The sequence below is a fragment of the Pseudoliparis swirei genome, chromosome 13, assembly GCF_029220125.1.
Source record: "Pseudoliparis swirei isolate HS2019 ecotype Mariana Trench chromosome 13, NWPU_hadal_v1, whole genome shotgun sequence".
In the NCBI taxonomy this organism is placed as follows: Eukaryota; Metazoa; Chordata; class Actinopteri; order Perciformes; family Liparidae; genus Pseudoliparis; species Pseudoliparis swirei.
This window is the reverse complement of record NC_079400.1, coordinates 9,689,751-9,717,497: the sequence shown is the minus strand read 5'-3', so window position 1 is coordinate 9,717,497 and position 27,747 is coordinate 9,689,751. Positions and strand designations below refer to the sequence as shown.

Below are 27,747 nucleotides of genomic sequence, written 5' to 3'. Positions count from 1 at the left end.
GGAAGGAGCAGATGATTGGACACAGGTGGAAACAATCAGGGACAGGGCAGACAATCACAGGGACAGGAAGTGCAGGGAAATAGAGGACACGAGAGACGGGGACTTCAAAATAAAACAGGACACAGGACACAAAAACTCAAAATCCTGACAGACATGGACAAAACAAATTAATTACCAACTTTCATACTCGATTTACCATTTAAATTATAAATAAAATGTAAAATATTTTTTTCTTTCCAGCTTTTAAAATGTGAGGATATGCCATTTCCCCCCCAAGTGTGACATGATAGTAAATAAAATGTGTTTTGCATTTGCCAAAAAATAATTTGTACATTTATTATTTTTATTATTATTATTAATTTTTTTTAGACCAAATAATCAAATAAATAACAAGCAGTTTAATCCCCACAAATATATAAAAAATGGTTGCAGCCCGGATTATTAGTTTTGGTGGCTGGACATCAACCGATTAAAATAGCCACAGATTAAAGCAGCACGGCTCTGCAGGCAGCCAACATGTCAGACCAACACATCCCTCTTAAGAAATGCCAGTCAACAGTGGGAAAGACGGAGAGTGCAACCACAAAAATATGCAAATAAATCAGACACCCCACCTCCTTATTTCTTGTTAGAGGCAGTGCTTATTTTCGTCTGTTGACACTCATGAACAAAACATAGCGACAGGACAAGCGAGCCAATAAAAAGTGCTGAAATGAGCAGCTCTGTTGAAGAGGAAAGATGCCGATACTCGAGATGAGAAATGTAACGCTGATAGTTAGAGAGCTTCGTTGGTCAGTTGATTTGTATTTAATTATTTATTACCATGAACAGGCAGTTTGTTTTGAGTCAGCCCGACTGCTGAAAATACTCACTGAACCAAATCTGTGGCTGCAAATAGTCCCCCAAAAATGACCCTTTCACACCAAAGGTAGAGGGGAAAGGTCAAACTGGATTGTTTTCCAATTTCACGTCTACTTCTAAAAGTTTGGCAATAGAATAAATGACAGAATAAATGTGTCCTGTTGAGCGTACACACCAGCAGAGGGCATCAGCTTCACATCATATTCTCAGCCTTACTTCCCCTACAATAAGTATTTTATTCTCACAATACACTTACACTTTTTACAATAACAACATTATATATACAATAGAGAAAAAAATGAAGGGAACAACGTGTATATACAGGCAACACAGACTGCGGGTGTCCCAGTAAAGCTCTTCCTCCATTATGTAAACACAAGGAGGACACGTCTTTGCACCAGAGGAGACGAGTCGATCCTAAAGAGGAGAAGATGAAGACATTCACGTTGGTTTTGATCCCCCTTGATGTTAAAAGAGAAAGGACAACCTTCTATAGCCTATTAAAAAAAAGAAAAAACTAAAAGTGCTTATGTTGTATGTATTCAGAGTAAGACGTTTTAAATTCAGTTAAGACTTAACCAACAGAAAGTGAAGCAACCTTTCCACACGAGGACAGAGTTGAGATTTTAAAAAAAACTTTTTACATGTAAATGTGTGGGATATTTAAATGTTTCAAATGTAAATGTTGGATATTATCCAAGCACTGGAAACATCCTTTAACTTGACTCATGGATTTATTTAAGTAAACCAACACTCAGCTACGTTTCAGAACTTTGAATTAATTTGATATCAAGTCAAAAGATAAACTTAATAGTTTGAAATGAAAGGAGAGCTCAGCATTTCTGTTCATGTAAACACCACATCGTAAAGTTTACAGGGTTTAACTCTAAATGCTGAAATGTAAAACAAGCGACTGCTCGCTTTGAGTTTTCAGATCCATCTGAGGTGAAAAAGAAAGACAAAAACATTGAAAAGACATGCATACATCAGTGGTGAAATTAGAAAATGGTCTCTGCAGTCTGCTCTAACTGGACCAGGAAGGGATATAAATAGTGCAATATAAACTGGGCCTTCGGATGTGAACTGCATCAGGGTTTCACTGGTACACCAGGAGAAATGCTGAGGGTAATAAACCTTATGTACAGAACTAAGTCCAACATAGACAATCTGTTAGTGTCTCATGAAAAAAGACATCGCACATAAAAGTGACTTAAAGTAAACAGGAAGAAGATGTTCAGAAAAAAAGAAGTTGCTCCGTTTTAATTTTTCGGCGACTCCGGATCGTAACTTTTTTAGTTGTGAGCATATCGATGAGTTGGATGATAGTGCTGCATTCATGTCACAGATTGATGTCTTGTTGTTTTTCAAAGAAAATAATAATAGTGTTTATAATAAACTGAGTGTGTATTATAAACACAGGGTCATTCAGGTTTTTCAAGTGTTGTTTTTCAAGTGACTCTTTGGTTAGAAATTGGGGGACAGATTTTGTTTTTGTGGGAACACTAACCATAACAAAAATGAAGTTATTGCAAGCCTAGATGAGGGCTTCAACCACAGCGTGCATTAAATGACTTTTCATAGAAAAAATACTGAATTACATATTATTTTCAGACATACAGGGTGCCTCATCTTGAAATTTCCAAATGGATTTCTCACTAGAAAGCTATCGTATCAGATTTAAAGTTCACTATGATGTTTAATAACAAATACTAGTATTGAATTAGCTGATGGTTGGTGCAGCAGTTCTCTGAAAGCCAGTTTACAGTTACATGCTGAGAGATCACATCCAATTTGAAAATGTCAATTAAATTAAACTATTTATCTCAACCAATATCAAGACATCCCCGGCAAACCCAACTAGTAACTTAATATTACTTTTTACAGCCAGATTAATTCTCATTTAAAATGTGAAGTAGTTTATTTTTAGTTAGTTCTCTTTGAGCATTAATAGTGGTCATTTTTGCCGATGTCTATATTATTATTATCAGAGAAAGAATTTAACACCAGTTTCAACCACAAAACCAAAAAACACAAGAATATCACATATTGATTTAAAAAACAGAAATTAAATGTGCAGTTTAATTGTCATGAATGCAGTTTAAGCATTCGTGAGCACGGTGTACGCTCTTCATCTAATGAGGCCAAAAACAACATCATCAATTGTCTTCTGCTGCTCGTTATACGATCGTCTCCCTCAGGTGTGCCTGTGGGTCGGGGGCAGAATGCAACAACACCTCACTTGTGATTTCTACAGGCACCGCCACGATATTAACCTCGGGGGGTTCTGGACCACATCGGGCCCCTGTGTCATCATGCGACAGCGTCTCAGGATTCGGCGGCTGTTGGCTTGCTAGAGTTTCTAAATCCGCCTTCTCCATTTCCTCGGCGAGGTCCGCCTTGCTCCCGTAGAGCACCCCCATCCTCCGCGCGAGCATGCCCTCCTTCTCCGGCGGACCGTCACCTTCCTCCTTCCTGCCCACCGTCTTACGGCGGCGCAGGAAGGCGGCGTGGCGCATGCAGCGCTTCAGCAGGTGCTTGCGGTAAGCCCTCTGAACGACGACGGCAGCCGCCTGCTCTTCTTTGTGGCGCACCGTCGTGGTAATCGGCGCAAAGGAGTCCGAGGTGGGGTTGCTCAGGGTGAACTTGGCCTGGATGCTCTCGCGCATCGCCGCCATCTCCACCGTGTCTCCCAGGACCATCTGTGTGACGGCCAACAAGACATCCAGGCAGTGGATCCTGTCCCCGATGACCAGGGGCAGATCCATTTGAATAAAGCGGAGCCGATTGGGCTTCGCTACCCTCAGCGGCTGCTGCAAGGTGTTACAGAAATCCGAGAGCCGGCTGTACTCAATGAACTGAGTTTCGTCGACGTCGAACTTCTCCCACGTCTCGTTGAACATGTCAAAGTCTTCCTCGCAGAGCGCGTCACCGCTCTCCTCCTGCGCCACGTTGAAGTTCTCCAAGATGATGGCGATGTACATGTTGACCACCACCAAGAAGGAGACGATGATGTAGCCGCAGAAGAACGCCATGCTCATGAGCGGGTTGCCGCAGTTACCCTTTACGTCCGTGCCCGGGTTCTCGAAGTCCGGATCGCAGTCCGGAAAGTCTTTGTTCAGCATCGGGAGCATAAGCCCGTCCCAGCCCGCCGACGTCGTGATCTCAAACAAGCAGACGATGCTGCCGCCGAACGTCTCGAAGTTAAACATGTCGTCGATTCCACCCTCCTTCTTGATGTAGGCGAAGTTTGACATGCCAAATATGGAGAAGATGAACATAATGAGGAAGAGCAGGAGGCCAATGTTGAATAGAGCAGGAAGTGACATCATGAGAGCGAAGAGAAGCGTCCGAATGCCCTTGGCTCCTTTGATAAGACGCAGGATCCTGCCTATTCTGGCCAGTCGGATCACTCTGAACAGAGTCGGTGACACAAAGTACTTCTCGATGATGTCCGAGAGCATCGTACCTGAAATAAAAAGGAGACAATACACAAACACCTTTTAACCCTTTGAACACAACTTTCAGTTTCTCGGTAATGTACATGTACCCACCAGCAATGGACAAGATGACCACAATGAAGTCGAAAACGTTCCACCCATTGGTGAAGAAGTATTGCCGCAGGGCGAAGAGCTTCAACGTGCACTCGCCGGTGAAAACGGCGATGAAAGCGACGTTTACTTTGAAGAGGAAATCGTCCTTCTCTGCGCTTTGGTTGTCTGTCTCCACCATCATGGTCACCATGTTGAGGCAGATGAGCACCATGATGAAGATGTCAAAGAACTGCTGACTGATCAAGTCAAACACCACTCCCTGGATCAGGTTCTGAAGGGAAGAAGGGAAGGGGTCGAGGAACAGAAACAGAAATCCAAGATGGTAATTTGGCCCGTGACATCGCCGTGCCCCACATGCCGAGCTGAGGGGTCATTACTTTAGGTATACATCAAATAAATAGTCATGCTCAAACAAAATAACACATGTTAATATTACTATCAGTGATAAACGAATGACAAACCGTTGGACGTGGAATCGGCTTCTGTGGCTTCTTGGAGCCGAGTTTCTTCATGGCCTCGTAGTACTTCTTTTGTTCCTCCGTCATGAAGAGGTCTTTATCTCCGTGCAGACGCAACATAAAACAAACTGATTGTTAATTAATGGCCACAAGATTGATGTCGTGTTTTCTTGCAGAGATGTGTTTCTCTGTGTTTCCCTGTGACTGTCCGTGGACAATCTTGCATAACACTGCACCAAACGACATCATATTTTGGGCAGTGGCGGCTGGCCAATAGAGGGCCGCGGGACTTTTTTGGAAACATTAAGAAAACATGAGAACACCATGACACACATGGATAACTCCTCAAGCAGCCATATTGGGCAAAGTGAACGTCGCTACCAGCTGGACGACGGACACACAAGGAGGTGGAGAAACACAATGAAGATAAAAACAGGCTCACTTTAACTCCAACAAGGTTCATAGGGGCATATTAATGTATGAACATGTTCTCTAAGATTTTATATATTATATATGATATATATTATACGATATTTATATTTTATTATAATTAATTTATGATATTTATATTGTATATTTATATTATATGGTATTTATACCTGCTGATTAATCATGTTCTTGCACAGGAAGTAAAGTATTTGAACGACAGACAGTTTGAGTACCAAAATAAAACAGAAAACAATTATTGAAAAGCTGAAAACAGGAAAACAATGGAACAGGCTGTAACAATTACAGAGATATAAGAATGGATGCAACTAAAAGACAAACAATCGCTTTTGTGCAGACCGCTAAAGAAATAGTGTAAAACATATCTTTTTCTTTTGTTGGTTGAAGTTGTCAATAATGACACCGATGAAGAGGTTGAGTGTGAAGAAAGAGCCGAAGATAATGAAGATGACGAAGTAGATGTACATGTAGAGGTTGATCTCGTAAGAGGGCTGCTCCCCGACCTGAAAGAGGAACCAAACCTTTAGAGACAAACAATCTGTCCTTTGCCTGTTACTGAATTATGAAGTAAGAAAGGTGGAACAAGCAAAACACGGGAGAAAAGGTTAGGGGACATGATACTAGTCAGAGAGTACTTGTTGATCCAAAGACTGGTATCACTCCACCATCACCATCTGTCACATATATATTATTACATACATATTGAATTATCTTAAAGTGCACACACTCAAAAAAAAAAAAATTTGAGTTAACTTTAAAAAGTGAGGCAACCAGCTGCAAAGCCTTTTTGAGTTCACTCAACTAAGGGCTAATGTGTTGTGTCAACTTATGATAAGAAGTTCACTCAAAGTTATATCTTAAGTTTGTCAAACGTAACATTACTATTCAGACGTACTTATGTATTTAAGTTAACACTACTTAAAATATTGCATTTGATAGTTACATCTACTCATGTACTTAAGTTCAGAACACTTAAAATATTTAATTGGAGAAACTTTAAATTGTGTGTTCTTGTAGATTAAAAACATACATCAACAGCACTTAACATTTTTTGTTGAGAAATGTTTTGTTGAGAGAACTTACTTTTAACTTAAAATGTTTTGTTGAGAGAACTTACTTTTAACTTAAAATGTTTTGTTACTAAATTTCACAGCCCATTATTTGAGTACACTCAACATTCTTTGCAACGTTGTCTTCATTTAAATTAATTAAAAATGTACACCGTTTTCTTTGGAAAAGTCAACAGTTAAAGAAAACAAACTTCTTCAAACACAAAATGTTTATTAACAATAACTAAACATTTGTTTGCATAACTATATGAATTCCAGGTGTCAACACTTGAACATAGACAGCAGAGGGTCAACATCCTTAAAAATCAAAATGGCTGCATAAAGAAAAAAAAGAAAAAAATCTGTTTTGTGAATCCAAAATCAAGGCCTTGAAACAAGCTTTGGAACATGGTTGTGACACGTGTGTAGCCCCCCCCCCCCTCCTCCCCTCAAGCACCAATAAGCAACAAGTAGCTTATTCTGCGTCTGCTCTCCACGCTCCTCTCATCTCCTGTCTGTCCAGCTCCTTTATGGAGACAGACTCAGATAAACAACACAGATCATCATCAGCTGGACTGATTGGTAATCAGTCCAGCTGATGACAATTTCCTGAACCACACCCCCGCTCCACCCACTCTGCAGCGAGCCTTACACCGCTTCTTTTAAATTTTCATTTTTTTCCTTCCCATTCTGTAACAATACAATTTAAAAGTCAAAAGACATTTTTATGCAGATTTTAAAAACTAAAATATACCACTTTCATACAAGAGTCACCTCCTACACATTAGTATTATTGTATTTCAATCTTCATAGTCTGTTAAATTAAATAAATAAATTGAGCAAAATACAGGGAACATTTGCTCTCACGGTACAGGCTCCTTTAATTCAATAAGTGACAAAACCTGAACTGGAGCAAATCTGCCATTAAACAATGGACAATATCCTTCCAAATCTAATCCATATCTAAATATAATAAACAAACAATGGTATCAAAACCAATGTATTTTAAACGGGCTAAAGAAAATATTTTTATATTATTTTATTATTTAAAATATAAGATTAAAGTAGTATATATATGTATTTACATATATATATGTATTTGTATATATATATATGTGTGTGTGTGTTTACTGACATACATGCGCAGTGGCCTTAGTTACCTCAGCAGATGCCCAAACCACTATATTAAGTTTTCTCAACTTAACATTTTAAGTGGATTCCACTCTTTATTAATGAAATTGACATTTTGAGTTAGTTCAACTTTTTTCAAAGGCATTTGTTGACTCAACTTTAAAAAATGTGTTAGGACAACAAATTTGAAGTTGGGCTTTTTAGAGTGCAGGGGTGTGAGAAATGGAAGAAAGAATCTTTGAACTTTAGACTTGGATTTCTTAATCTCGTTTACTTTATTTATATTCATATAACTAATACGAAATAATGAGTATCCATACTGCTATGTTATGAACATACAAAAAAAAGTTATTTGGTGTTTCTTCCATTTTTCATACGTAGTCTTGACTTCTAAATATAATTTTAATAATTTCATGGCAAAAATGTCCAACCTGTATTTGCAATTATTTCTATTATTTTACAATTCAATCAATACATAACTGTAATGAATAACTACCTCTCTTGAGTCGACGGCAGCATACATGATCTCCATCCAGCCTTTAAAAGTCGACTGAAAATACACAACATGGTTTTAAAATCCATCATTGAACACAAAGCTTTTATTTCCAAGTGTTTAATAATAGAAACTTTGCTCCTCACCACTTGAAGCAGTGACAGGTAACCTTGTCCCACGTTGTCATAGTTGACCTTGACGTTGACCCAGCGGGCCTCCTGCGTGGCCTCTTTGACGGCCATGCAGTCGCTCCTGTTGTTGACCTCCGTCATGGGAAAAAGCTTGCCCGTGGTGGTGTTGACGCAGCGGTAAAACTTCCCGGCAAACAGGTTAACTCCCATGATGCTGAAGATGAGCCAGAAGATCAGACACACCAGCAGCACGTTGAAGATTGAGGGAATCGCTCCAACGAGAGCGTTCACCACCACCTGTTCAGAGGAGAGGACGTTGTTACAATAAAGGGAATATAAAGAAATGTATGGAAATGTTCCGCGGTTTGTTTTGTTTGCGGGAGTGAGCAACAAGCTTGCCACTGGCATCAAGTCCTCCCGTATTCTTACCTCAGTCCGCTCTGCCACACCAGCCACAATGGAAGCATGCATTCAACACACATTGTAGAGGAAAGCCAGTCGGGTTAGTGTGAGAATGCATCAGAAACATCATCAACGTTAGAGCAGTGGCGGAAAAAACTGTTCTTTACTTGAGTAAAAGTACCAGTTTAACAATGCAAAAATACTTTATTACAAGTACAGAACCTGCATTAGTATAAACGGCAGAATGCAGTATTTGTTCTGCAGCTAAAGTACTCTTGACTGAGAATTTATTGTATTTTATATATTAGATTAATTAGGTTAATCTACCCAGATTTAACTTTTTATCTGCTTGAGATGGAGATAGTTGTAACTACTTTAATCCAAAGGGTCATCAGATAAATCTGAGGAGTCATGTGATGATCATCTATCAATCTAGTCGTCTAGTTTGGGAGATATTGGACGGATAGTGTCTGCCTTCAATCCAATATAATAGGCCTGTATGGCACTTAGCACCAAAATGTGACGCACAAATATATTTGAAAAACTCGGCAGTAATATCTCCTTCTGAAAAGCCATGACCAAACTTAAGTAAAGTACTTTAAAATGAATGAACTTGGTTATTTCCCACCACCGGTTAGCCGTGCACATTGCTCCAAAGTAGGTTGCACAGGAGAGAAAAAAACGTACCCTCATCCCTTCAAATCTCGACAGCGCCCGAAGAGGCCTGAGGGCCCTGAGGGTCCTGAGGGACTTGATCGGCCCGAGGTCGGAGTATCCCATCCAATTGGCAGCTAAACTAATCAGGGAAATCTGTGGCAGAATCAAAACATTTCCTATTCATGCGTTACCACGAGAAATGATCTGACATCAAACATGTTTGTCCTGCATGTTGAAAAGTTACTCTGTCAAAAAAAATAATAGGATGCCAAAACTTACATCTACAATGAAAAAGTCTAACCAGCACCAGGCGTTGGTGAAGTAGGTCTTGAAGCCGTATGCCACCCATTTAAGGAGCATCTCGATGATGAAGACGTAGGTGAAAACTTTGTCAGCATACTCCAGAATAATTTTGATGGTTCGGCGTCTTTCTAAGTATATATCTTCAAACGCCTGCCAAGAGAAAAGACACGAGACACTCAGACACACGTCCTGACCGCAATACAGCATCTAAACCTCATCGCTTAAAACAACGTCAGTATTCACCAGAGCGCCGCTGCTGAGGAGGATCATAAAGATGATGAAGGTTTCAAACCAGTCGTGCTCCACAATCGTGAAGCAAGCCCTACGGAGGTTCCACCATTTCTTGCCTTTGCCTTGGGTGATGTCCACCGTCAGACACGGCCAGCGCTTCACACACTCTGCGGGGGGGGGGGTCAAATAAAAGAGTTCACCGTCTGCGAGAGGATCCTCTTTAATATCCCGCGGCTTCATTCATACCGTCGGTGAAGCAGGCCTCGGGCTCCACGGGGTCGGGCTCTTCTTCCTCCAGCTCTTCTGGTTCAGGCTCAGGTGGCTGATAGTCCATGGTGCTACACACTGAAGAATCCCCATCATTCAAAGCACCCATCAGCTAGTCAAGAATTACAATTGAAGCTCAGTTACAAAGCCACCATTCAAAATATACATTTTTGATGTACCCCCTTCCCACAGTTATAATGCGCAGAACCACATGTACAGTGATGACCTTAATCAACCATCTGGAACAAGGACTTTGTGGGTTTGTGGGTCTGCAGAGTTACTCACTTGAACATTTCTCAGCATGCTACTTTCATCTTCTAAGTTTTCCTGAAATGGCACAGGAATAAAGGATGAACTTCAGAAAGCATTAATTAGCAGTAAGACATCCATTCTTTCACCCTAAAAAATACAGTTTAATATACAGTTAACACCATTGAAAAAGGCTCTCTACAACATCTATTATTTAAGTCCCATTATCATTATTCTGCGGACGGTGTGTACATCTACAGATGCTGCTTGACTGACATCTCACTTTTACTGACCGGTTAAATTGGGACAATTATCACCGTCACTAATTTAATTTAATTCATTAAAGTTGGGCAGTGCTTTGCTGGGCAACATGTGCCAATAGGAATGATAAAAGATTTAAGTTGTCCAGTCTTGTTATTGAAGCCTGAACGATGCACACATTTAAACAGGTGATGTCCAGTCGGCATCTGGCCTCCGTAGGTTTGTAGATCAAATTTCAACTTTAATCAATTAGAATGTTTTTTTTAATCACATAACTTCCAACTTTATAATTACTTTATTCATTTAGCACCTTTCAAGAAAAAGCACATTTTTAAAAAGTAGATAAAATCCCAAACAAAAAAAACAATGAGCCATTAGTTAAGCAAAGGTTAATAGTTAATAAACTAAAGAGATATTTAAGATAATATTTTAGTTTTCCAAAGGGATAGAGTAAAACATCTTCATGCTGTTGGTGGCTGGTGTATCTCCAGTGCACGTAGATAAATAGATTGACCGTACCTCATTATTTTTCTCATCCGATATCTCTGAGTCATCAGCATCATCATCAGCATCATCATCAGCATCATCAGCATCATCATCCTCGCCTAGGTTTTCAAAGTCTGACTCAACCTGAGCGATTGGCACATTGAGGCTGAACTCTCCAGAAGGCCGGCCTTCAACTAAACAATCACCTATCCCATCCGACATTTTGAGACTCTGACCGGTGTCCATGTGGTTCATTTCAATTTCCTCCATTTTGGGGTTCTCGTCGTCCTCCGGGCCCTCACCGGGCTCGTTGGGCTTCTTCCTGAGAATTCGCAGGACGGTTCGAGCGACGAACGCTTTGAGCCAGTCGAAGCCTCGTGTGAACCTGCAGACGGCGATCTGGAGATTGTTCATCTCCCCGTCATCGTCCCCCGTGGAGAGGTTGTCTCCGCTGAACGAGCTCAGCAGCAAGGCCAGGAAGAGGTTCAACACCTGAGGGTAAAGTTTACACTGAAATCTCAAATTACCACAACTTCATATGATGTGAAAAACATTTTCTACAAGAAGTCTGTATTCATTTATATTAATGATTAATGCACCGGATTTAAACGATCATAACTTGTTGTATCACAGCTATGGGGGAGTGAATCCCTGAGGGTCCGCATGAGAAATTATGAGTCTCAAATACACATCACATATCAAATTGGCCCTGTGATGGCACATCGATGAATATTATGTCGTTGGCCTCCTGTTGCAGACGCAGCTATCTTTAGAGTCTAAACACGTTGGTCATTTTCTCGGTTCCTGTTCAGGTTTAGCGGGAGATCACGATTACACGGCCGGCGGATCGGCCTCATTCCAGTGTGGGAGCCGTCAACCAGTAAAGACGAGGAGCTGCCGGAGGAGTGAAAACTGCTTTAAAGACATTAAACAAAGAAATGCTAAATGATACATTCAGTTCTCGTTAGAGCTGCTCCAATAACCTGATGATATGAGAGCTTTGTATCTTGAAGATAAGTTTCACATTTTGGGAAATACTATCTGCTTTATTGTCGAGAATTGGGAGAGAGAGAAGAGCCAATAAAAGCCATCAGTTAGTAGACAGATAGCTTAGCATAAAGTCTATAAACAGGGGGGAACAACTAGTCTAAAGGTGAACAAACATGGAACAAAATCTAAAATATTAAAACGGCTAGTTGATTTTATGGGGGTTTATCTGCGGTTTTGGGGGTGCGGTGCAGTGATCTCCTGGAGTCTTGTCATCACCATGAGGTTGCTGGGTAATTCGCGTTTGTGCAAAAAAATAAAAAATGAGACATAACTTGTGAAATTGTGTTCCATGCTAGTGGTGTTCCCCTTCTTTAAGTCTCCATGCTAAGCTCGGGCAACTGTCTGCAGCTCCTTATAAAATTCTCGACAAAAGAATAAATAGGCTTATTGACCAAATGCTGCACTTTTCCTACAAGATGTTCTAGAATTCAACATGTTCTTAATAATATTCACCTGTGCCCTTGAAATGACGCAAAGTAATATCAAATATTTAGTGCTTTATAAAAAAATAAAAGAATGTTTTAACTCACCGCTAATGAGCAAACTATGATTATTGCAGTGAAATCCACTCCATACACTTTTCAATTCAATTCAATTCAGTTTATTTGTATAGCCCAATTTCACAAATTACAAATTTGTGGCGTTGATGGCCCAAAATGATTACCTCTTCATCGATTGCACTTTATCCTGCTATCAAATAACTTTTCCTTCACACCCGGTCCCCACTGCCACCTGAGCTCTGCTTGCTCAGCTGTCTGTGTTTGTTCCCTCAGTGGCAGCCAGCTTCCTTGAGCCGGATCTTAGCACATACTCAAGGTCAAACCCCCCCCCCCCCCCCCGACGTGTGCTAATATACTATTTGCCTTTATGTCAGTGCAAATAGTGTGCATCACAAGAAAGCCGTGGTAATTTTGGCACAGTGTGGCCGTCGAAATACTTTTGTCAGCTTGGCGATGAGCCATTTCCTTTCCATCTCTATGAATAAACTTCACAGGAAATGGGTTTTGGCTCTGGTCATTCAATACCAAGCTGAAATGATGCATGTCAGCATGCTCCAGACAGTCAGGATTCTTCACAAAGCGTCACAAACTCCTCTGTGCACAGATTCACCCCGACACTGTTTGAAGAGGCGAGTGAACAGCTCTTCTAGACCTCCACCAAGCCAATCAGCTCCAAATGCATTTCATTTGTTAACGGGTTCACACCCTGCACCAAGTTTAATGGAAATCAAGTTTTTCCATAATCCTGCTGAAAAATCAAAAGCATAACCTCAAGACACATTTAAACTCCCAAAACATGCAGATGTACTGTCTGTTGTATTCTCTTGTATGTATGTGTCACTCAATGCCCCCTAGTGGATACGATCTTCTCCCCCAGCTGTGTCAGGCCGTCCTTGACCACCCTCACTCAGCTCAGAGGTTAACAATAGACTGCTGAGACATGCAGGCCACAAAATCTCCTGGCTTTCTAATAAGATAACTGTTAGATTTAGAACGAATGCTCTAAATCGTTTGCCAGCTTTACAGCTTCACAGTCGTAACAGTTGCATGTGCAGTTGAGCGGCGCCATGTGCGAGCTTGGAGAAGACCATCTACTTCCGATTCACTGAGTGCTGATGTAAGCAATGACTATAAACACAGCCACTAGAAAAGAAACAACATTTATATTTACCCTGATCGTAAATTGTTGCACTCACCACTAGATTTCCAATGACCATCACCATCATGAAGACAACCAAGCACATCCCGACTCCGGCCACCTCCATGCAGTCCCACATGGTCTCGATCCACTCGCCGCACAAGATGCGGAAAACGATGAGGAACGAGTGGAAGAAGTCGTTCATGTGCCAGCGCGGCAGCTCGCAATCCAACGAGATCTTGCACACGCAGTCTTTGTAGTTCTTGCCAAAGAGCTGCATGCCGACCACAGCGAAGATGAAGACGATGATGGCCAGCACCAAAGTCAGGTTTCCTAAAGCGCCTACCGAGTTGCCAATAATCTTGATCAGCATGTTGAGCGTGGGCCAGGACTTTGCCAGTTTGAAGACACGGAGCTATCTCCAACACAAGTAAAAGACAGTGGATAACAATGAAGGAAGTTATCTCATCGTGGTCAACGGATACGAAGTGAACCACTTGTTGTTTCTCACCAGACGGAAGGACCTGAGGACAGACAGCCCTTGGACATCCGCCAGCCCCAACTCCACCAGACTGAGAGTGACGATGATGCTGTCGAAGATGTTCCAGCCAACTTGAAAGTAGTAGTAGGGGTCCATGGCGATCAGCTTGAGGAACATCTCCGCTGCGAAGATCCCAGTGAAAACCTGCAGGGGCAGAAATGTTCTGTTCAAATCAAGTCTGAGGCGTACGGACATTTCCACGATAACATTTAAATGCAACGCGGCCTCATATTCACCAGATTCCCCACGGAGAGCATGTGTTCAAACTCGGGGGTCATGGGGTAATGCTCCATGGCCATGAAGAGGGTGTTGAGCACGATGCAGATGGTGATGCCCAAGTCGACAAAGGGGTCCATCACCACGAAGAGCATCCACTTTTTGAAAAACACCCATCCCGGGTGGCAGTCCCACTTCAGGAACATGTCAGCAAACTTGTACCAGGCGGGTGGGCACGGCCTCTGAGCATCCTCCAACTCTAGACAAAGAAAAACAATGAGGTAGTCTACCATTCGTTTAAAACTTTTTAAAAAACTTAAAAAAGGTCCAGTGTGTACGATTTGGTATCATCGAGGGTTGAAACTTCTCTTGTGTGAGAATTACAGGCCGAAAAATACGATTGTCGCTATCCAGAGAGTTGTTGGGAGAGGAGCATATGCCATTCGGAGAATAGCAGAACCAGTGCGGCGGCAAATTATCACCCTGGCGGGTTTTAACCCTAACGAGTTGGCAGCGGGGCAGAAGAGAGTTAGTCGAGCAAGGAGGATTTCAAGTGATTGCACTTTGGAAACTGCTTTTGAATGCTGCAGCTCCTCAAGACCAACAGAGGATTCCCATGTTTCCGTTTCCGTGTTTTCTGAAGCAGGTGGGTTTGTCCGTTCAGGGCTACTGTAGAAACATGGCAGACTCTTTGAAGAGCACCCGTAGATGCAAAAGGCTTATTCTAAGTTAACAAAACCCCAACGGTTGTATTGATTTTTAAGTGATTATACACTCAGGAAAACAGTTATTAATTTTATATATTTAGATCCCACTAAATGCTACACGATGTTCCTTTAAATCACCTTTAAATAATCTGCACATTGCAGCTAACAGGGAGCACTGATGTCTGTGCCAAGGTAAAGTCGAGCTAAAATAGCCAAAGATTAACACCACAAGGGCGCGACACTGAATGTTGACGGGGATTTCACCAGCGCACAATGTGATCATGGCAAGCTCAAGACAATGCTACTGTATTGGCCTCGGATAAAAATCTATGTATTATGTGAACAACCGCTTGATAATGTGAGCAATTAGAGCTCACATGATTAAAGCATCTCATCTTCATTCCCTGGAGGAACTTGACACTTGCAGAAGCTTAGACCCTACTGCTCTAACTTCTTATATTAGTTTGACCAAAGCGAGAGAAAATAAAGCCTTACGTCTCGGGAAACGACAATCATCGGTGCATTATCAGAGATAGGTTTCTACCTTTGTGGGCACTGTACCTTCCATAGCAGCTATAGTGGCCATCGTCAGAGCACTGGCAGTCCTCCGTTTCAGGCCCGGCTCCTCCAGGTGCATCATGCTGTGCACGGAGCTTATTGATTTGTCTCTGAGCTCGTATTCTGAAGCAGACTGTAACATGTGTTAATGCATTTCTTTGCTTTTAAAACAACAATCAACTGTGACCAGTGGGTGAGAGGGCTTCACCTCTCTCATGGTGGGCGCTTTGATTAACAGACGGGGAATGATTCTCCCGTTACGATCCTTGATAATTTCATCATGTTGAAGGCTGCAGTCATCGTCTGTAAACTCAGGTATGGTGTGATGACTCAGCGACTTCTTACTGGTTAGAGTGGCTTGGCTCCCGAGACCTATAGCCTTAGAGATGAAAAAGAAAAAAGAAAAAAAAAAAAATGTAGGTTTCAATGTAATCATGTGAACAACAATTACAGCCAAGCAGTAGTTTTTTTTGATGAACATCCAGGATTTCAGGCTCCCTCTTAAATAAACTGAGATGACGGCGGTATATCCTATTGTAGTTAAAGTAAACGTACGATTAGCTGTCTGCTAATTGCTTGTAACAGTCACCTCTTCCTGATTCCTGAGTTGCTCGAGTTGCAGCTGGAACTCTTCCTCTTTCTCTCTGGCCTCTCGCAGAGTTGCCTGATTCTGTTCATCATACGCCATGGCTACCACAGCCAGGATGAGGTTGATGAGGTAGAAGGAGCCCAGGAAGATGATACACACAAAGAACAGCATGTAGGTCTTACCGGCCGCCCGCAGGATCTGGAATCAGAGCAAAAAGGAAGCTACGAGAACTAAGGAAAAATTTACGGCTGAAGTTTAAAAAAAAAAGTTTAAAGTTAGACGTCATGAATCTGTTTGCAACAAATGAAAGAAGTGCCAACCAGCTGGAAAACGTTCTCCCAGTAGTCCTGGGTCATGAGTCTGAAGAGGGCCAGGAAGGCCCAGCCAAAAGAGTCAAAACTGGTGTAGCCATAGTTGGGGTTCCTCCCAGCCTTCATGCACGTGTATCCTTCTGGGCACTTCCTATCAACAAAGATAAAAGGGTCTGCAATTTCTCTCCCAGCCTCCAAACCACACTCGGACCAGATAAAATGATATAGTGTGCAGAATATATACCCAGCATCAGAGCTGTTTCCACAAAGTAGAGCATCGAGGCTGCCTTCCAAAGAATAGTGATTATCTATCAGCAAGCAAGAAGATAAAACTGTTTTAATAATAACAGGATAACATCAGCTTTAAGAAAGAAAAGAGATGCGAGATGTGTTAAACATACCTGTGTTTTCAATATACTCATTGAAATCGAAGGTGCTGTTGGAATATGTCGTGTCATTGAAGCCCGCGGTGCTGTTAAAGGACGCCGTGGCGTTAAACATGGCGGTGGCGTTAAAAAATTCAAAGGCTGCCTCGTTTGTCTCGAGGGGCCAGCGCACACATTTCTGCCGCAGATTCCCCATAAAGAGCTGAAGGCCGACGAGGGCGAAGACAGCGAGGGAGAAGACGGTCAGAATCATGACGTCCACCATTTTCTTCACTGACTGGATCAAAGCGGCCACGATGGTTTTCAAACCTGAAAACATGCGATTGATACGTCTGAAACAGTGATAATCAATATGACAAATGATTCATAAGTGTGAGTGAAGCTATTAGTCTTCTCACAAAACATATTGGCAGGGGATTTAAATGAAAACATGAAGTTTACAGTATATATGTATATATATATATGCCTTCTCTTTTGTGAAATTACACACTCATGAATCAATAAAACACTGAGTCACACAGATAAAAAAATATTCATAAATATAGATATATATAAAACAATTACCAGGAATCACAGTGATTGTTTTAAGGGCTCGAAGTACACGAAATGTCCTGAGAGCTGACACGTTGCCAAGGTCAACAAACTCAGTGACGTATCTGTGGAAAGACATAAAACAATTAATTGAAGCCAAATAAGGATCAACATATTATTATTATTATTAGTAGTAGTAGTAGTAGTACTATATTGTAACATTATTACTCCCCAAATCGGCTAAAAATTGCACAAAAACAACTGCACAATATCAGGTTTTATATTCAATAGCCATTTACAAACATAATATATGTTTTAATGCCAGGATTTGGAATTTATATCACAGATTTTCTGAAAAACGCGACCATTGAAAGTGCACGTACGCCATGCTGATCACCATGAAATCCAGCCAATTCCACGGATCTCGAAGGAATGTAAAAGATCCAAAACAGAAACCTCTCGACAACACTTTGATCGTCGCCTCAACGGTGTAGATACCAGTAAAAACATACCTGCACGTGGGAGGAAACACAAGCCAGTGTAAGACAGTTTCAAATATGACACAGGAATTACCAAAAAAGCACAATATTGAAGAACTCACTCAACGGTTTTACTCCATGCTGGCGGGTTGCTCATCGTCATGAACACACAATTCGCTAGAATCGTAATCATGATGAACAGGCTGAATAATTTAATTCAGGATTAAGGAAACAGACATGGGAATTTTGTTTATATATATGTATATATACATACACTGTTTATATACACACATACATTATATTTGTTTATATATATGTATATTTACTAGGGCTGTCAGCGTTAACGCGTTAATCTATGCGATTAATTTGGCCGCGATTAACGCACTCAAATATTTTAACGCAATTAACGCAACTTTGTTTACTTCCGGTGTGCGTTGAAGTTGTTGCACTCCTCTGAGTGTCAAACCGCGGCAGTCCGCCTCCTTCCTCCCGTCTGCTCCTCGATATTCACAGAGAAGCAGAGGGCGACGTGTCTGTGACTTTTCTTTTTTTTCTCCGCCCCGATGCGCGCGCAGACACGCCGGCATGGAGCTCTGCGGCGCGCGAGACGGAGAGCCGAGAAGAGTGAACGACACGTCGAGACAGAATGACATGCTGCTGTAGAGACGACCAACAACAGACGTTTAGTTTAATAAAAGAACAAAGACGTCTTTAAGGAAAGAACCTTACATTACTTCTGCTGTAATCTGGCGCTATAGAGAACATTACAGGGGGGCGGGGCCTCACCCTGATAGAATGGTGGGGGAACACTGGGATGTGTCACATGCAAAAGACTTTAAAAGGTGAATTTACATTGTCTTGTAAAATCGAGAAAATGAGCCCAGACTCCTGAGGGTTAACATGACATATTTGTCAGTTTACCAAGGCCACTGGTTCTGCTGCTGTTCAATGTTAAAGATGACAGGACCAATGGGGTCTCTAATACACCTTTGTTTACTAATCTGGATGTTTCACTGAAGAAATAATTTATCATCCACGATATTAAATACCTCGCTGGCACTTTATATGTAGGAGCCTCTTTGAAAACACAGCTCTGTGTGAAGTTTTGTCTTTAAAAAAGAATACAATTAAACAAGTGTCTAAAATACACGCTGTCTGAAGTGATTACTCGTTCATTTAGAAGATTTAGTCTTTCGAAGAAGAAAAAACCTTTTAATCGCGATTAATGATTTTCAAAATGTGCGATTAATTAGTTAATTTTTTTAAATCGATTGACAGCCCTAATATTTACACATATGCTGTATATATACACACATACATATATATATATATATATATATATATATTGGTGCTGTGAAAAATTAAATTACAGGATTAATTAGTTGGTTTTTTTTACGCATTTAACGCATGCGCAGAATGAGCTTCCAATACGTCTGTTGTTGATCGTCACGAACCAGCAGCATGTCATTTCTGTCTCTGCGTGTCGCGTTAACACTTCTCGACTCTCCGTCTCGCGCACCGCAGAGCTCCGATGCCGGCGTGTGCGCGCACATCGGGATGGAAAAAAGTCACTTGCACCCCCCCCCCCCGTAGGTGGACGTCACAAAAGCTGATGCTACATATGGAGTGAGTACCAAACACCATCTCCCGGTACTCACCTGAGTAACTCACTGAAAAAGTTATGTGCACCCCTGTGTATAAATGTATATATCCGTCTTTTGTCATAAATCTTTATGTTCACACAAAAATATACAGAGAATATCGGTAATATGTGATTAATCATGATTAATCCACAGAAACCTGTGATTAATTTGATTACAATTTGTAATCGTTTCACAGCCCTAATATATATATATATATATATATGAATATACCCAACATTTACCAACTTTATTTGTGGCTTAACACCCCTTTATGTCCAGTTCAAACTTGAACAGACTGAATAATTAAAAAGCTCAAAGGATATGAATGTATGAGAATTTTGATGGCTCCTCTTCGAACCAAACTAAAGGGGCTCAGAACGTAGCAGGCCGGCTCGGCGTTGAACCGGAAGATTGTGTTTCCTTTAGTGACCACGATGAATGTCTGAGGAAAAAAAAAGAAAATACTATAAATGTATGAATGCCAGATGGTACAGATTCTAAAAACACATTTTCAAAGATGACTTGATGACAATCTTGAAGTGACACTTTTAACATTTAACTGTAACGTATCCCGAGTGAAATAGTATAGGCCTACATTGAGCAACAGATACTGTATGCAGCTTAAATGCATGTCAAGCAATGCATCCTGTCTGTATTTTAAGGTTACGCAGGGACGGAGTCAAGCTCATTATGTGTAAGTGTGTGTGCATGTGTGTGTGTGCATGTGTGTGTGTGTGTGTGTATTGCCATGCCCAGATGTGCTCAAACTGACGTGCTGTGCTTTGTAGAAGGGGTCCAGGTCCTCCAGCGGCGTGTTGAGCAGCGCTGCTGGAGGGTCTCCGTAGATCATCGGCAGGCCCTTCCCCGCCTCCAGGTCAGCGCGCGGGGCCTCTGGCTCTCCCCCCCCGCGGCCCTCTACTGCTGCCTTCTGGCTTTCCGCCTTGAGCCTCTCGATCTCCGCCAGCGATTCCTGGGTGAAGCGGCGGAACGCCGCGGCGCCTCGGGGAGGGAACAGGGGCGCCATCTTCGCATCGCGAAGGGATACCGCCGCACCGGGGTTTCTCTAGGAGGAGCTGAGGGTGGACGAGGAGCAAATGGAGAGAATACATAGACATATTCAGCATATCCTCATACAAGTTTGGAGGATGACATTTTTTGGGGCGTATTCCAAGTAAGAATCTTTAAATTTAAGTCCCATCAAAAATTACCAATCTTATATTTTGACCAATTAAAAAGGACCAGTGCATAGGATTAAGGGGCATCTAGCCCAAATATGATATTCCGTTGCTGCACCTAGTTCCCCTAAATGCTACACACTGGGCCTTTAAAACAATAACAAATGATGAATGTTAACACTTCATGTCATTCCCCCATTTACACCCATTCATACACTGATGGCAGGGACTATCATGCAAGGTGCCACCTGTCCATCAGGATAACTAACCATTAATACAAGAATAATTCTGGGTTTGAGTCGATATGGTCTAGAGATCTTCTGATTGAAGGACGACCGGCTCCAACACCGAGCCACCGTCGTCCCAAATGCATGTCACTAAAACTAAAAATTACATATTTTCCTTTTTTTAACGATTACATTTACAGTGATATAAAAAAGAGAAATGTTGTGGTTTTTAATGGTATTATATATTTTTTATAAAGACATATGACAGGAAAGGGAGGAGAGAGACCAGAGTGACATACAAAAAGACTCAATAAAGGATCTTTAAAAATCCTTCAATCAATATTCTGCCAATCTGTTTATCAAGTGATGTAATCCCGTGAGAACAAGTGCCTTGCAGAAGGGCAAAGGCAGTTAACTTCCTGCCCTCCAACCCCGTACGTCTGACCCTTCACCTCTCACGACAACACAAGCACCTAAAAGTGTCAAGAGGGCAACAGGACGAGAGCTCGGACTTTCCCACCGCTCTAAAGGGACCGTGGCATGACTCGTGTACATCAGATTACTCATGAGCCGAGCAGACGCTCCCGTATCGGGTCCACGCGGCGTTCCCTTACATCCTTTGATGTGTTTAGCCACCGGTGTGGAGCAGCTGAGGTTAAACTGCTGCTCGCATAGCAAAATAAAGGAGTCGATTATCCTTTTACGTTGGCTATTTTTTCTTCTTTAAAATTGATTTGTTTTTTTTTGTTTTTTGTTTATTTGTTTTTGTTTTCTCTTCTTTCTCTTCTTTTTTTCTTCTTTTATAGATGTCAAGGAATAATCTGTTTGTGGAAAATGCAAAAGAAAAAGTTATAAAAAAAAAAAATGGATGTGCCCAAAAGATACCACTGTGTTAGTGGTCTCCTCGTATGCTATTTTGCAACCATTTCACCGGAAGGTGGTATTTTGATTAAAGGGGAAATATGTTTGCCAGAGAGCAACAATCAACATGCAGCTTGCAAGGCAAGTCATTTGCAAATTAGCTTTGATATGGATTTTAAAAAATGTGGAGGACAAAAACACCACGTGGGCCTTAAGCGAGTAAAAGATTTAAGAAAAGCTGTTTGAATACATAATTGTGCTGCAAAAAAGGTAATTCAAACTACAATTGTTACATTACATGTCATTTAGCTGACACTTATATCAAAAGCAACTTACAATCATGTTAGATTCATACACCGTAGACACAGCTACAGGGGTGGCTTGCTCAAGGACGCATCGACTAGGGAAGGGATTGAACCGCCAACCCCCTGATTGAAAGACGGAGCTGCTACCCACTGACCCACAGTCGCCCACTACAGCTGTGGCCTTGACACGTCACCATGGACTTGCAATAACAATCTATTAAATTAAAGTTAAATATGTCTCCATGTTCTGAAGGGGAAACACAGAAACTATCAACAAAGAACACAGACGTTAATCACCAGGAAGGCTGTGAAAAGAGAAGCGTTAGCAGACACGGGCATTAGAACGTGGCAACAACGACACCGATCACACGCGTTAATCCAGCCTCCTCAGACCACCTCACTCACACAGAAAACGATACACACACACATAGAAAACGACACACACACACACCGCCCAGCTGCTCCGGGCACTCAGGACGCAGCGTCGTGTTACAGAGGCCCGATGACTCTGCTCATTCCTTCCTGGCTGAGCCTTCGCTCCGCGCCTCACATCCCTCCGATGAACAGGCTCCTCTTCCTCCACCACCTTCCCATTTACACGGGGGGCCCCGAACACACGAAGCTTCCGCCGCCGCACCCCGTATCTGTCACATGACACCTTTAAATCCCTCTTTAACGCAACGACTTCAGTCATTCCATCTTCACCCCACGACTCATCAGACCACCGTTCGTTTTCCCACTCACTCTTTACTCCTTCAACAGCAAGTGGGTCAGTAGTTTCTTCATCCTACCAACAAACAAAACACTTTAGATTCATTACCAATATCAATATCAACCTCTGAAGCTCCTAACTGGCCCCTGGACCATGAGCCAACCTTAAAATACACATCCTGAGCATGGTTTATGTGTGGCTTGCAGGAGGAACATTTCCTGATTGCATTACGTCACACTGTTACTGCTGAAGCCATCAGAAAAAACTTTACTGAAAACCTGCCAATCTCCAAAAAAAAGTCCCCCCTCCCCCCATGGAGTTGATGCCTCGTCAGTTACGTAAATATGTTTTGGCGCCGTGGTTTGTAGCTGCATTTATTAATTGCGATATTCAATATCAGCCAAACTATATTCTGTATATCGGGTTTTAAATCCTCAGGAAACATATGCAGAATATAGTGTCTAGTCTAGTCTGATCCTTTATCCAAGTTACAATTTAAAGGCCTGCGTCAAAAGTAAGATGAGCAGAGATATTATAAGTCAAATAAACTTCAATAAAAAGTAAGGAACTCAAAACATAATTAGATGGTCAATACTGATTTAAATGGATGAGCAGCATCTTACTGTTGTAGCTGCAGTGGAGATAGTTTTAATTACTTTATATACAGTCAGGTAGTTTTTTGTCCAGTGGTTTTCAACCTAGGGGGTCGACCCCCTGAAGAAGGGTCACCAGATACATCTGAAGTGTCGGAGAAATTAAAGACAAAGTTCCGCAACACAAATTTCTCTTATTTTTTCTGGATGTATCTATAATCTTTGCTTTTTTGTGTGAAATAGAGGATACTATATACTATTATACTTTTTGAGCATCACACATGGCCTGGGTCCAGACCGTCACACGCTCCATCGAGTTTGAGTTGACCGATTCATCCAATCGACGAATGAGCACCGCAAGGTATGATTGGACAATCGGCGTTAGAGGCGGGACAAACGGCGTCGTCAAGCTGCTGGGTCCACTCACACAACTCTGACAGGCCACTTTTAACAATCGTTGAAATTAAACCATCTGAGAAGTCCAGTGGGGAAACATCTGAAACCAACACAGCTTCTTTAGGAACCACAGATTTAATCTTAACAATATGTTGTATTTTAGAAGGATACATGTTTTTTTTATGTAAACAAAAAAAATTATATTTAGAGTTGGTAGAAGAAGTATATAGGAACATAAAATGGCAGTACAAGTACGTGCAAATGTTTACCGAAGCACAGTTCTTGCTTTTAAGCAAGCTGAAGACAATTAACTTGTTTCATGACCGTGCTCGTTGACTCGCCCTGAGGACAGGTGGCAAACGAAGGAAGAAGGATTGGATGTTAGATTTCAGAAGCTTTCCCATTCAGTAATATACATATCAGCTTGCATGTCAGCGAAGGTCATGTGACCTGAGACATTCCGGTCGAGGATATAGACGATGTAATGTAGACATCTCTTCGTTACACTAGCCGGCCGCGGAATCCGCATGCCAATATTCACCTCCGGAAACTAGCCGAGGAGCGGCTCCAGTTCATGAGGCCAGAGAGGCGTTTCAAAGAGGCCGAGTTCACCAGGTTTGGATAGAAAACGTGTGTGAATCACAACAACGCTGTGATTCTAACCTGGTGATTTACTCCATTCCAACGACACGTGTCCTGTGTCAACATGACAAATGTATCACTACACACAGCGACTACCACTCCGGGAATGTGGGGAAGTTGTAAACAACAGATCCAGAGAGCAGACAAGGGCTTTTTATGCACCCGTCCATTGGCGTTGGCCGTGCTCCTGTTCCCCCCTGGTTCTCACGGGTCGGATCGCAGCACTGTGCTCCGCTCTCTTCCAGCTCGCTGAAACACCCCCGTCACCCACCAGTCAACCTGGTTTTCCAAACTCAATCGGGAGCCACAATAAAAACAGACCTCTCCACCCGCCGCTGCTTCCGACCGCGTCGATTGTGTGTTGCCACGAGCTTCGCGCGGCTGGAAATGATCGGCATCTCCTCGGGGTCACGCCCTGTGTGTCTGACTTTGATGTTTTGATTGGATGTGTGCACAGTGAGGCTCAGGCTGCATTATGGTCCGACATGCATTATGTTGCTGTTAAGAGGACGGCAGCTGTCAGTCGCTGCATACCGAGGAGCTGTGAAGTACCCGGGTAATCTGCGGTCGGATGGTCAGATGGCTAACCAAGACATAAAGGCCGATACTGATCCATCAATCAATAATTTTATGAGGGGACTCGGACAGATAATGTGTTGCAGCTGACCACAGCAAAGCAAACGTTTCACCACAGGCATCTTAACGAGAGCATCAGGGTGTGGCCTTTAAGGTACTAATCAAAACATTGGATGTAAATTTAGTTTTAGAATGAGGCAGGAATAATGTTTTTTTTCGATATATTGTCTGATGCAGCTTTCTAAACAGATTTCTGCCGCATTAAACTGACCCATTTGGCCTTTACACTCACGGAACAGAAATCTGAGTGTGGAAATGAAATGGAGATCTTTCCATCCAGCTTGTGAGAGACCAGCGGGAGCTCCTTTCATATTCATAAAGCAAGTCCAGACACAGCACCGAGATCCATGAAGGAGCTGCTCGTGTTCGAACCATTAGAACAAAAAATAAGCTTTTCCTGTCACACATTGTTCAGATGTGTTACAGCAGTAAAGTGCTATGATGAATTCACTCGTATTGCAAAAATTAGATTTTGCAAAAGTAAAAAGTTTTACGTATCTTTAACCTTATTTAACCTTTTGAATGCTCTGTATTGAAAATACAGAGGCCTGGCCAAGCAGTCACATGGACTCAGTTGGTGGAAGAAACTCAAAACCGACACCTTCAGCATCCAAGAACATGTGATGCAAGACACACACACACACAAGTATTTGTTACCATCTACCGCTTAGTTGATAAAATAAGTAACGTCCTCAGCAGAGAATAAAAAATAAAATAAGAACATGTGATGCAAGACACACACACACACACACGTTGAAAGCTACACAAATTAATATGTTTTACCATCTACCGCTTAGTTGATGAAATGAGTGACGTCCTCAGCGGAGAATAAAAAATAGTGAAAGACAAATGATGCATTGTGCAAAAACAAACTCACTATAAGACTTTAAAAACACAACCTGATGGTTCACTTCTGCTGGACTCCGCTGCAGGAGCTTGTCATGTTACATATATCTGCAAGATTTAATACGAACGCTACGTCTCCATGTCTCCCACCAACGTGTCCAGAGATCTGCTTTGCGTGCACGGAGCCAGGCTGTCTCTGTCACACTCCTCTGATTTCAGCTGCACGGATTAGAGTAGCGGGGGGGGGGGGGTATGAGCATCCACAGCATCACAGTATCTTGCCCATCTGCCAGGAGGACATGAGCTAAAAATAACACGTTGTCCCTGTGGAAGGAGGCAAAGTGGGGATCGAGAAGGTTTCAAACTGGACATTACAGCCACGTACCTCCAGGGAGACATTCACCTGGCAGGTGACTGCCTGGATGCTCATGCACATGTGTTCCCCATCATACTGTACATCGTCTACTGTAGTATAATAAATATTGCAACACCAATCTGGCACTGCGTGCACCTGCATGATACAAACACACACTTAAAAAACAGAATTCATAAATCCACCAATTCCAATATGTGACCTAAGCTCAATTACAAGGCATGTGTTTATTACTAAGTCACTCATATTAAAATAATTTGCATTTAATTTCTTCACCGGTGCAACTGAATATTTTCAGCAGCAAGAAGAAAAGAAAAAGATGTCATGCTACTTTTTCTGTATGAGTTCTGTTTTCTGTATTTACAGCTCCTTGTATAGCCAACTGATTATTAGTTACTGGATTGAAAACTGTGCACATTACGTTTCACCACAGTCAAAATTAAACCATGACACAAAACAGCCCAACTCCAACCTTAAAAATCAAGAAGACGCAATATAGCAGAAAGATAAATAGCCAGGAAATAGGACCATAAATAACCATCAAGTCAAAGCAGAACCCTTCAACCTGCAGCCTGGCAGGAAACGTGTATATTCTGAGCTCCGTGCAGGAATCCTCTCGACCGGCTCACGGGAAACAAGCAGGAGACAGGTTACCTTTCACAATAAAGCAAATATTCCCAAAGAATCCAAGAAACTTGTAAAAAAGGAAAAAGATAAATAATAATCAAGTCTTCGTGCGAGCCTTGCGCCGAGGAGGTAATTCTCCCCTTCTAGCCGGCGCGTGGCGGCGGGACAGCTGTTGCTGACGCAGCGGTGGCGTCCTGCAGTGAAACCGGAGGAGTCGCGTCAGGTACAGGATCACACCAGACCTTTGACACTTCAGCGAGGAGGAAGCGTGCGCGACGTTCCCGCTGCACCGCGAACTCCTCTCAGCATAAGAGTGTTTTATGCAACTGAGCCTCCGCCACGAATCTTTACTTCATGTATTAATTATGTTATAGGGTGGAAGCGCACATCGTTTATTAGCGTAGACAAAAAAGTTCACGTCGACTTAATTTAATATCTCTCTCCAGTCATGCGCTTAATATTTCATGAATTAAAGTGTATGTATATAATTTTTTTAATATAAAAATTACACACATTATATATATACATATATACGCATCATCTCACTCTTCCGGTAAGCTCTGGTTGCCAGCTCAACAGCGAGCATGACTTCTTCTTCTCTCCCTCCCGCTCCCTCTTGCTCAGTGTGTCTCATGTATAGTTATCCCCCTGCCTCCCTTAATGATAACGATACATGCAACAAGTGTAGTTTATTTGCTAGGTTGGAGGCAGGTCTAAGTGGGTTAGAT

At 42.0% G+C, this 27,747-nt stretch overlaps 1 protein-coding gene across 1 annotated transcript; it reads right to left on the bottom strand.

Annotated features, from left to right (window-relative positions):
* Window positions 1-346: 346 nt before the first annotated feature.
* scn4aa (sodium channel, voltage-gated, type IV, alpha, a) lies at window positions 347-27,131 on the bottom strand. The gene is made up of 27 exons (XM_056429585.1): window positions 27,047-27,131; window positions 20,399-20,699; window positions 19,950-20,068; window positions 18,106-18,195; window positions 17,888-18,016; window positions 17,538-17,629; window positions 16,989-17,282; window positions 16,832-16,895; window positions 16,597-16,738; window positions 16,277-16,474; window positions 15,896-16,066; window positions 15,691-15,820; window positions 14,443-14,681; window positions 14,177-14,350; window positions 13,724-14,080; window positions 11,011-11,469; window positions 10,267-10,308; window positions 9,961-10,093; window positions 9,727-9,881; window positions 9,460-9,633; window positions 9,211-9,333; window positions 8,137-8,418; window positions 7,994-8,047; window positions 5,679-5,820; window positions 4,874-4,998; window positions 4,413-4,683; window positions 347-4,327 (listed from the first exon to the last, which is right to left on the bottom strand). Exons 2-27 carry the CDS (start codon window positions 20,648-20,650, stop codon window positions 3,039-3,041), a joined length of 5,700 nt encoding a protein of 1,899 aa, XP_056285560.1. The 5' UTR covers window positions 20,651-20,699; window positions 27,047-27,131; the 3' UTR covers window positions 347-3,038.
* Between the last annotated feature and the right edge of the window lie 616 nt (window positions 27,132-27,747).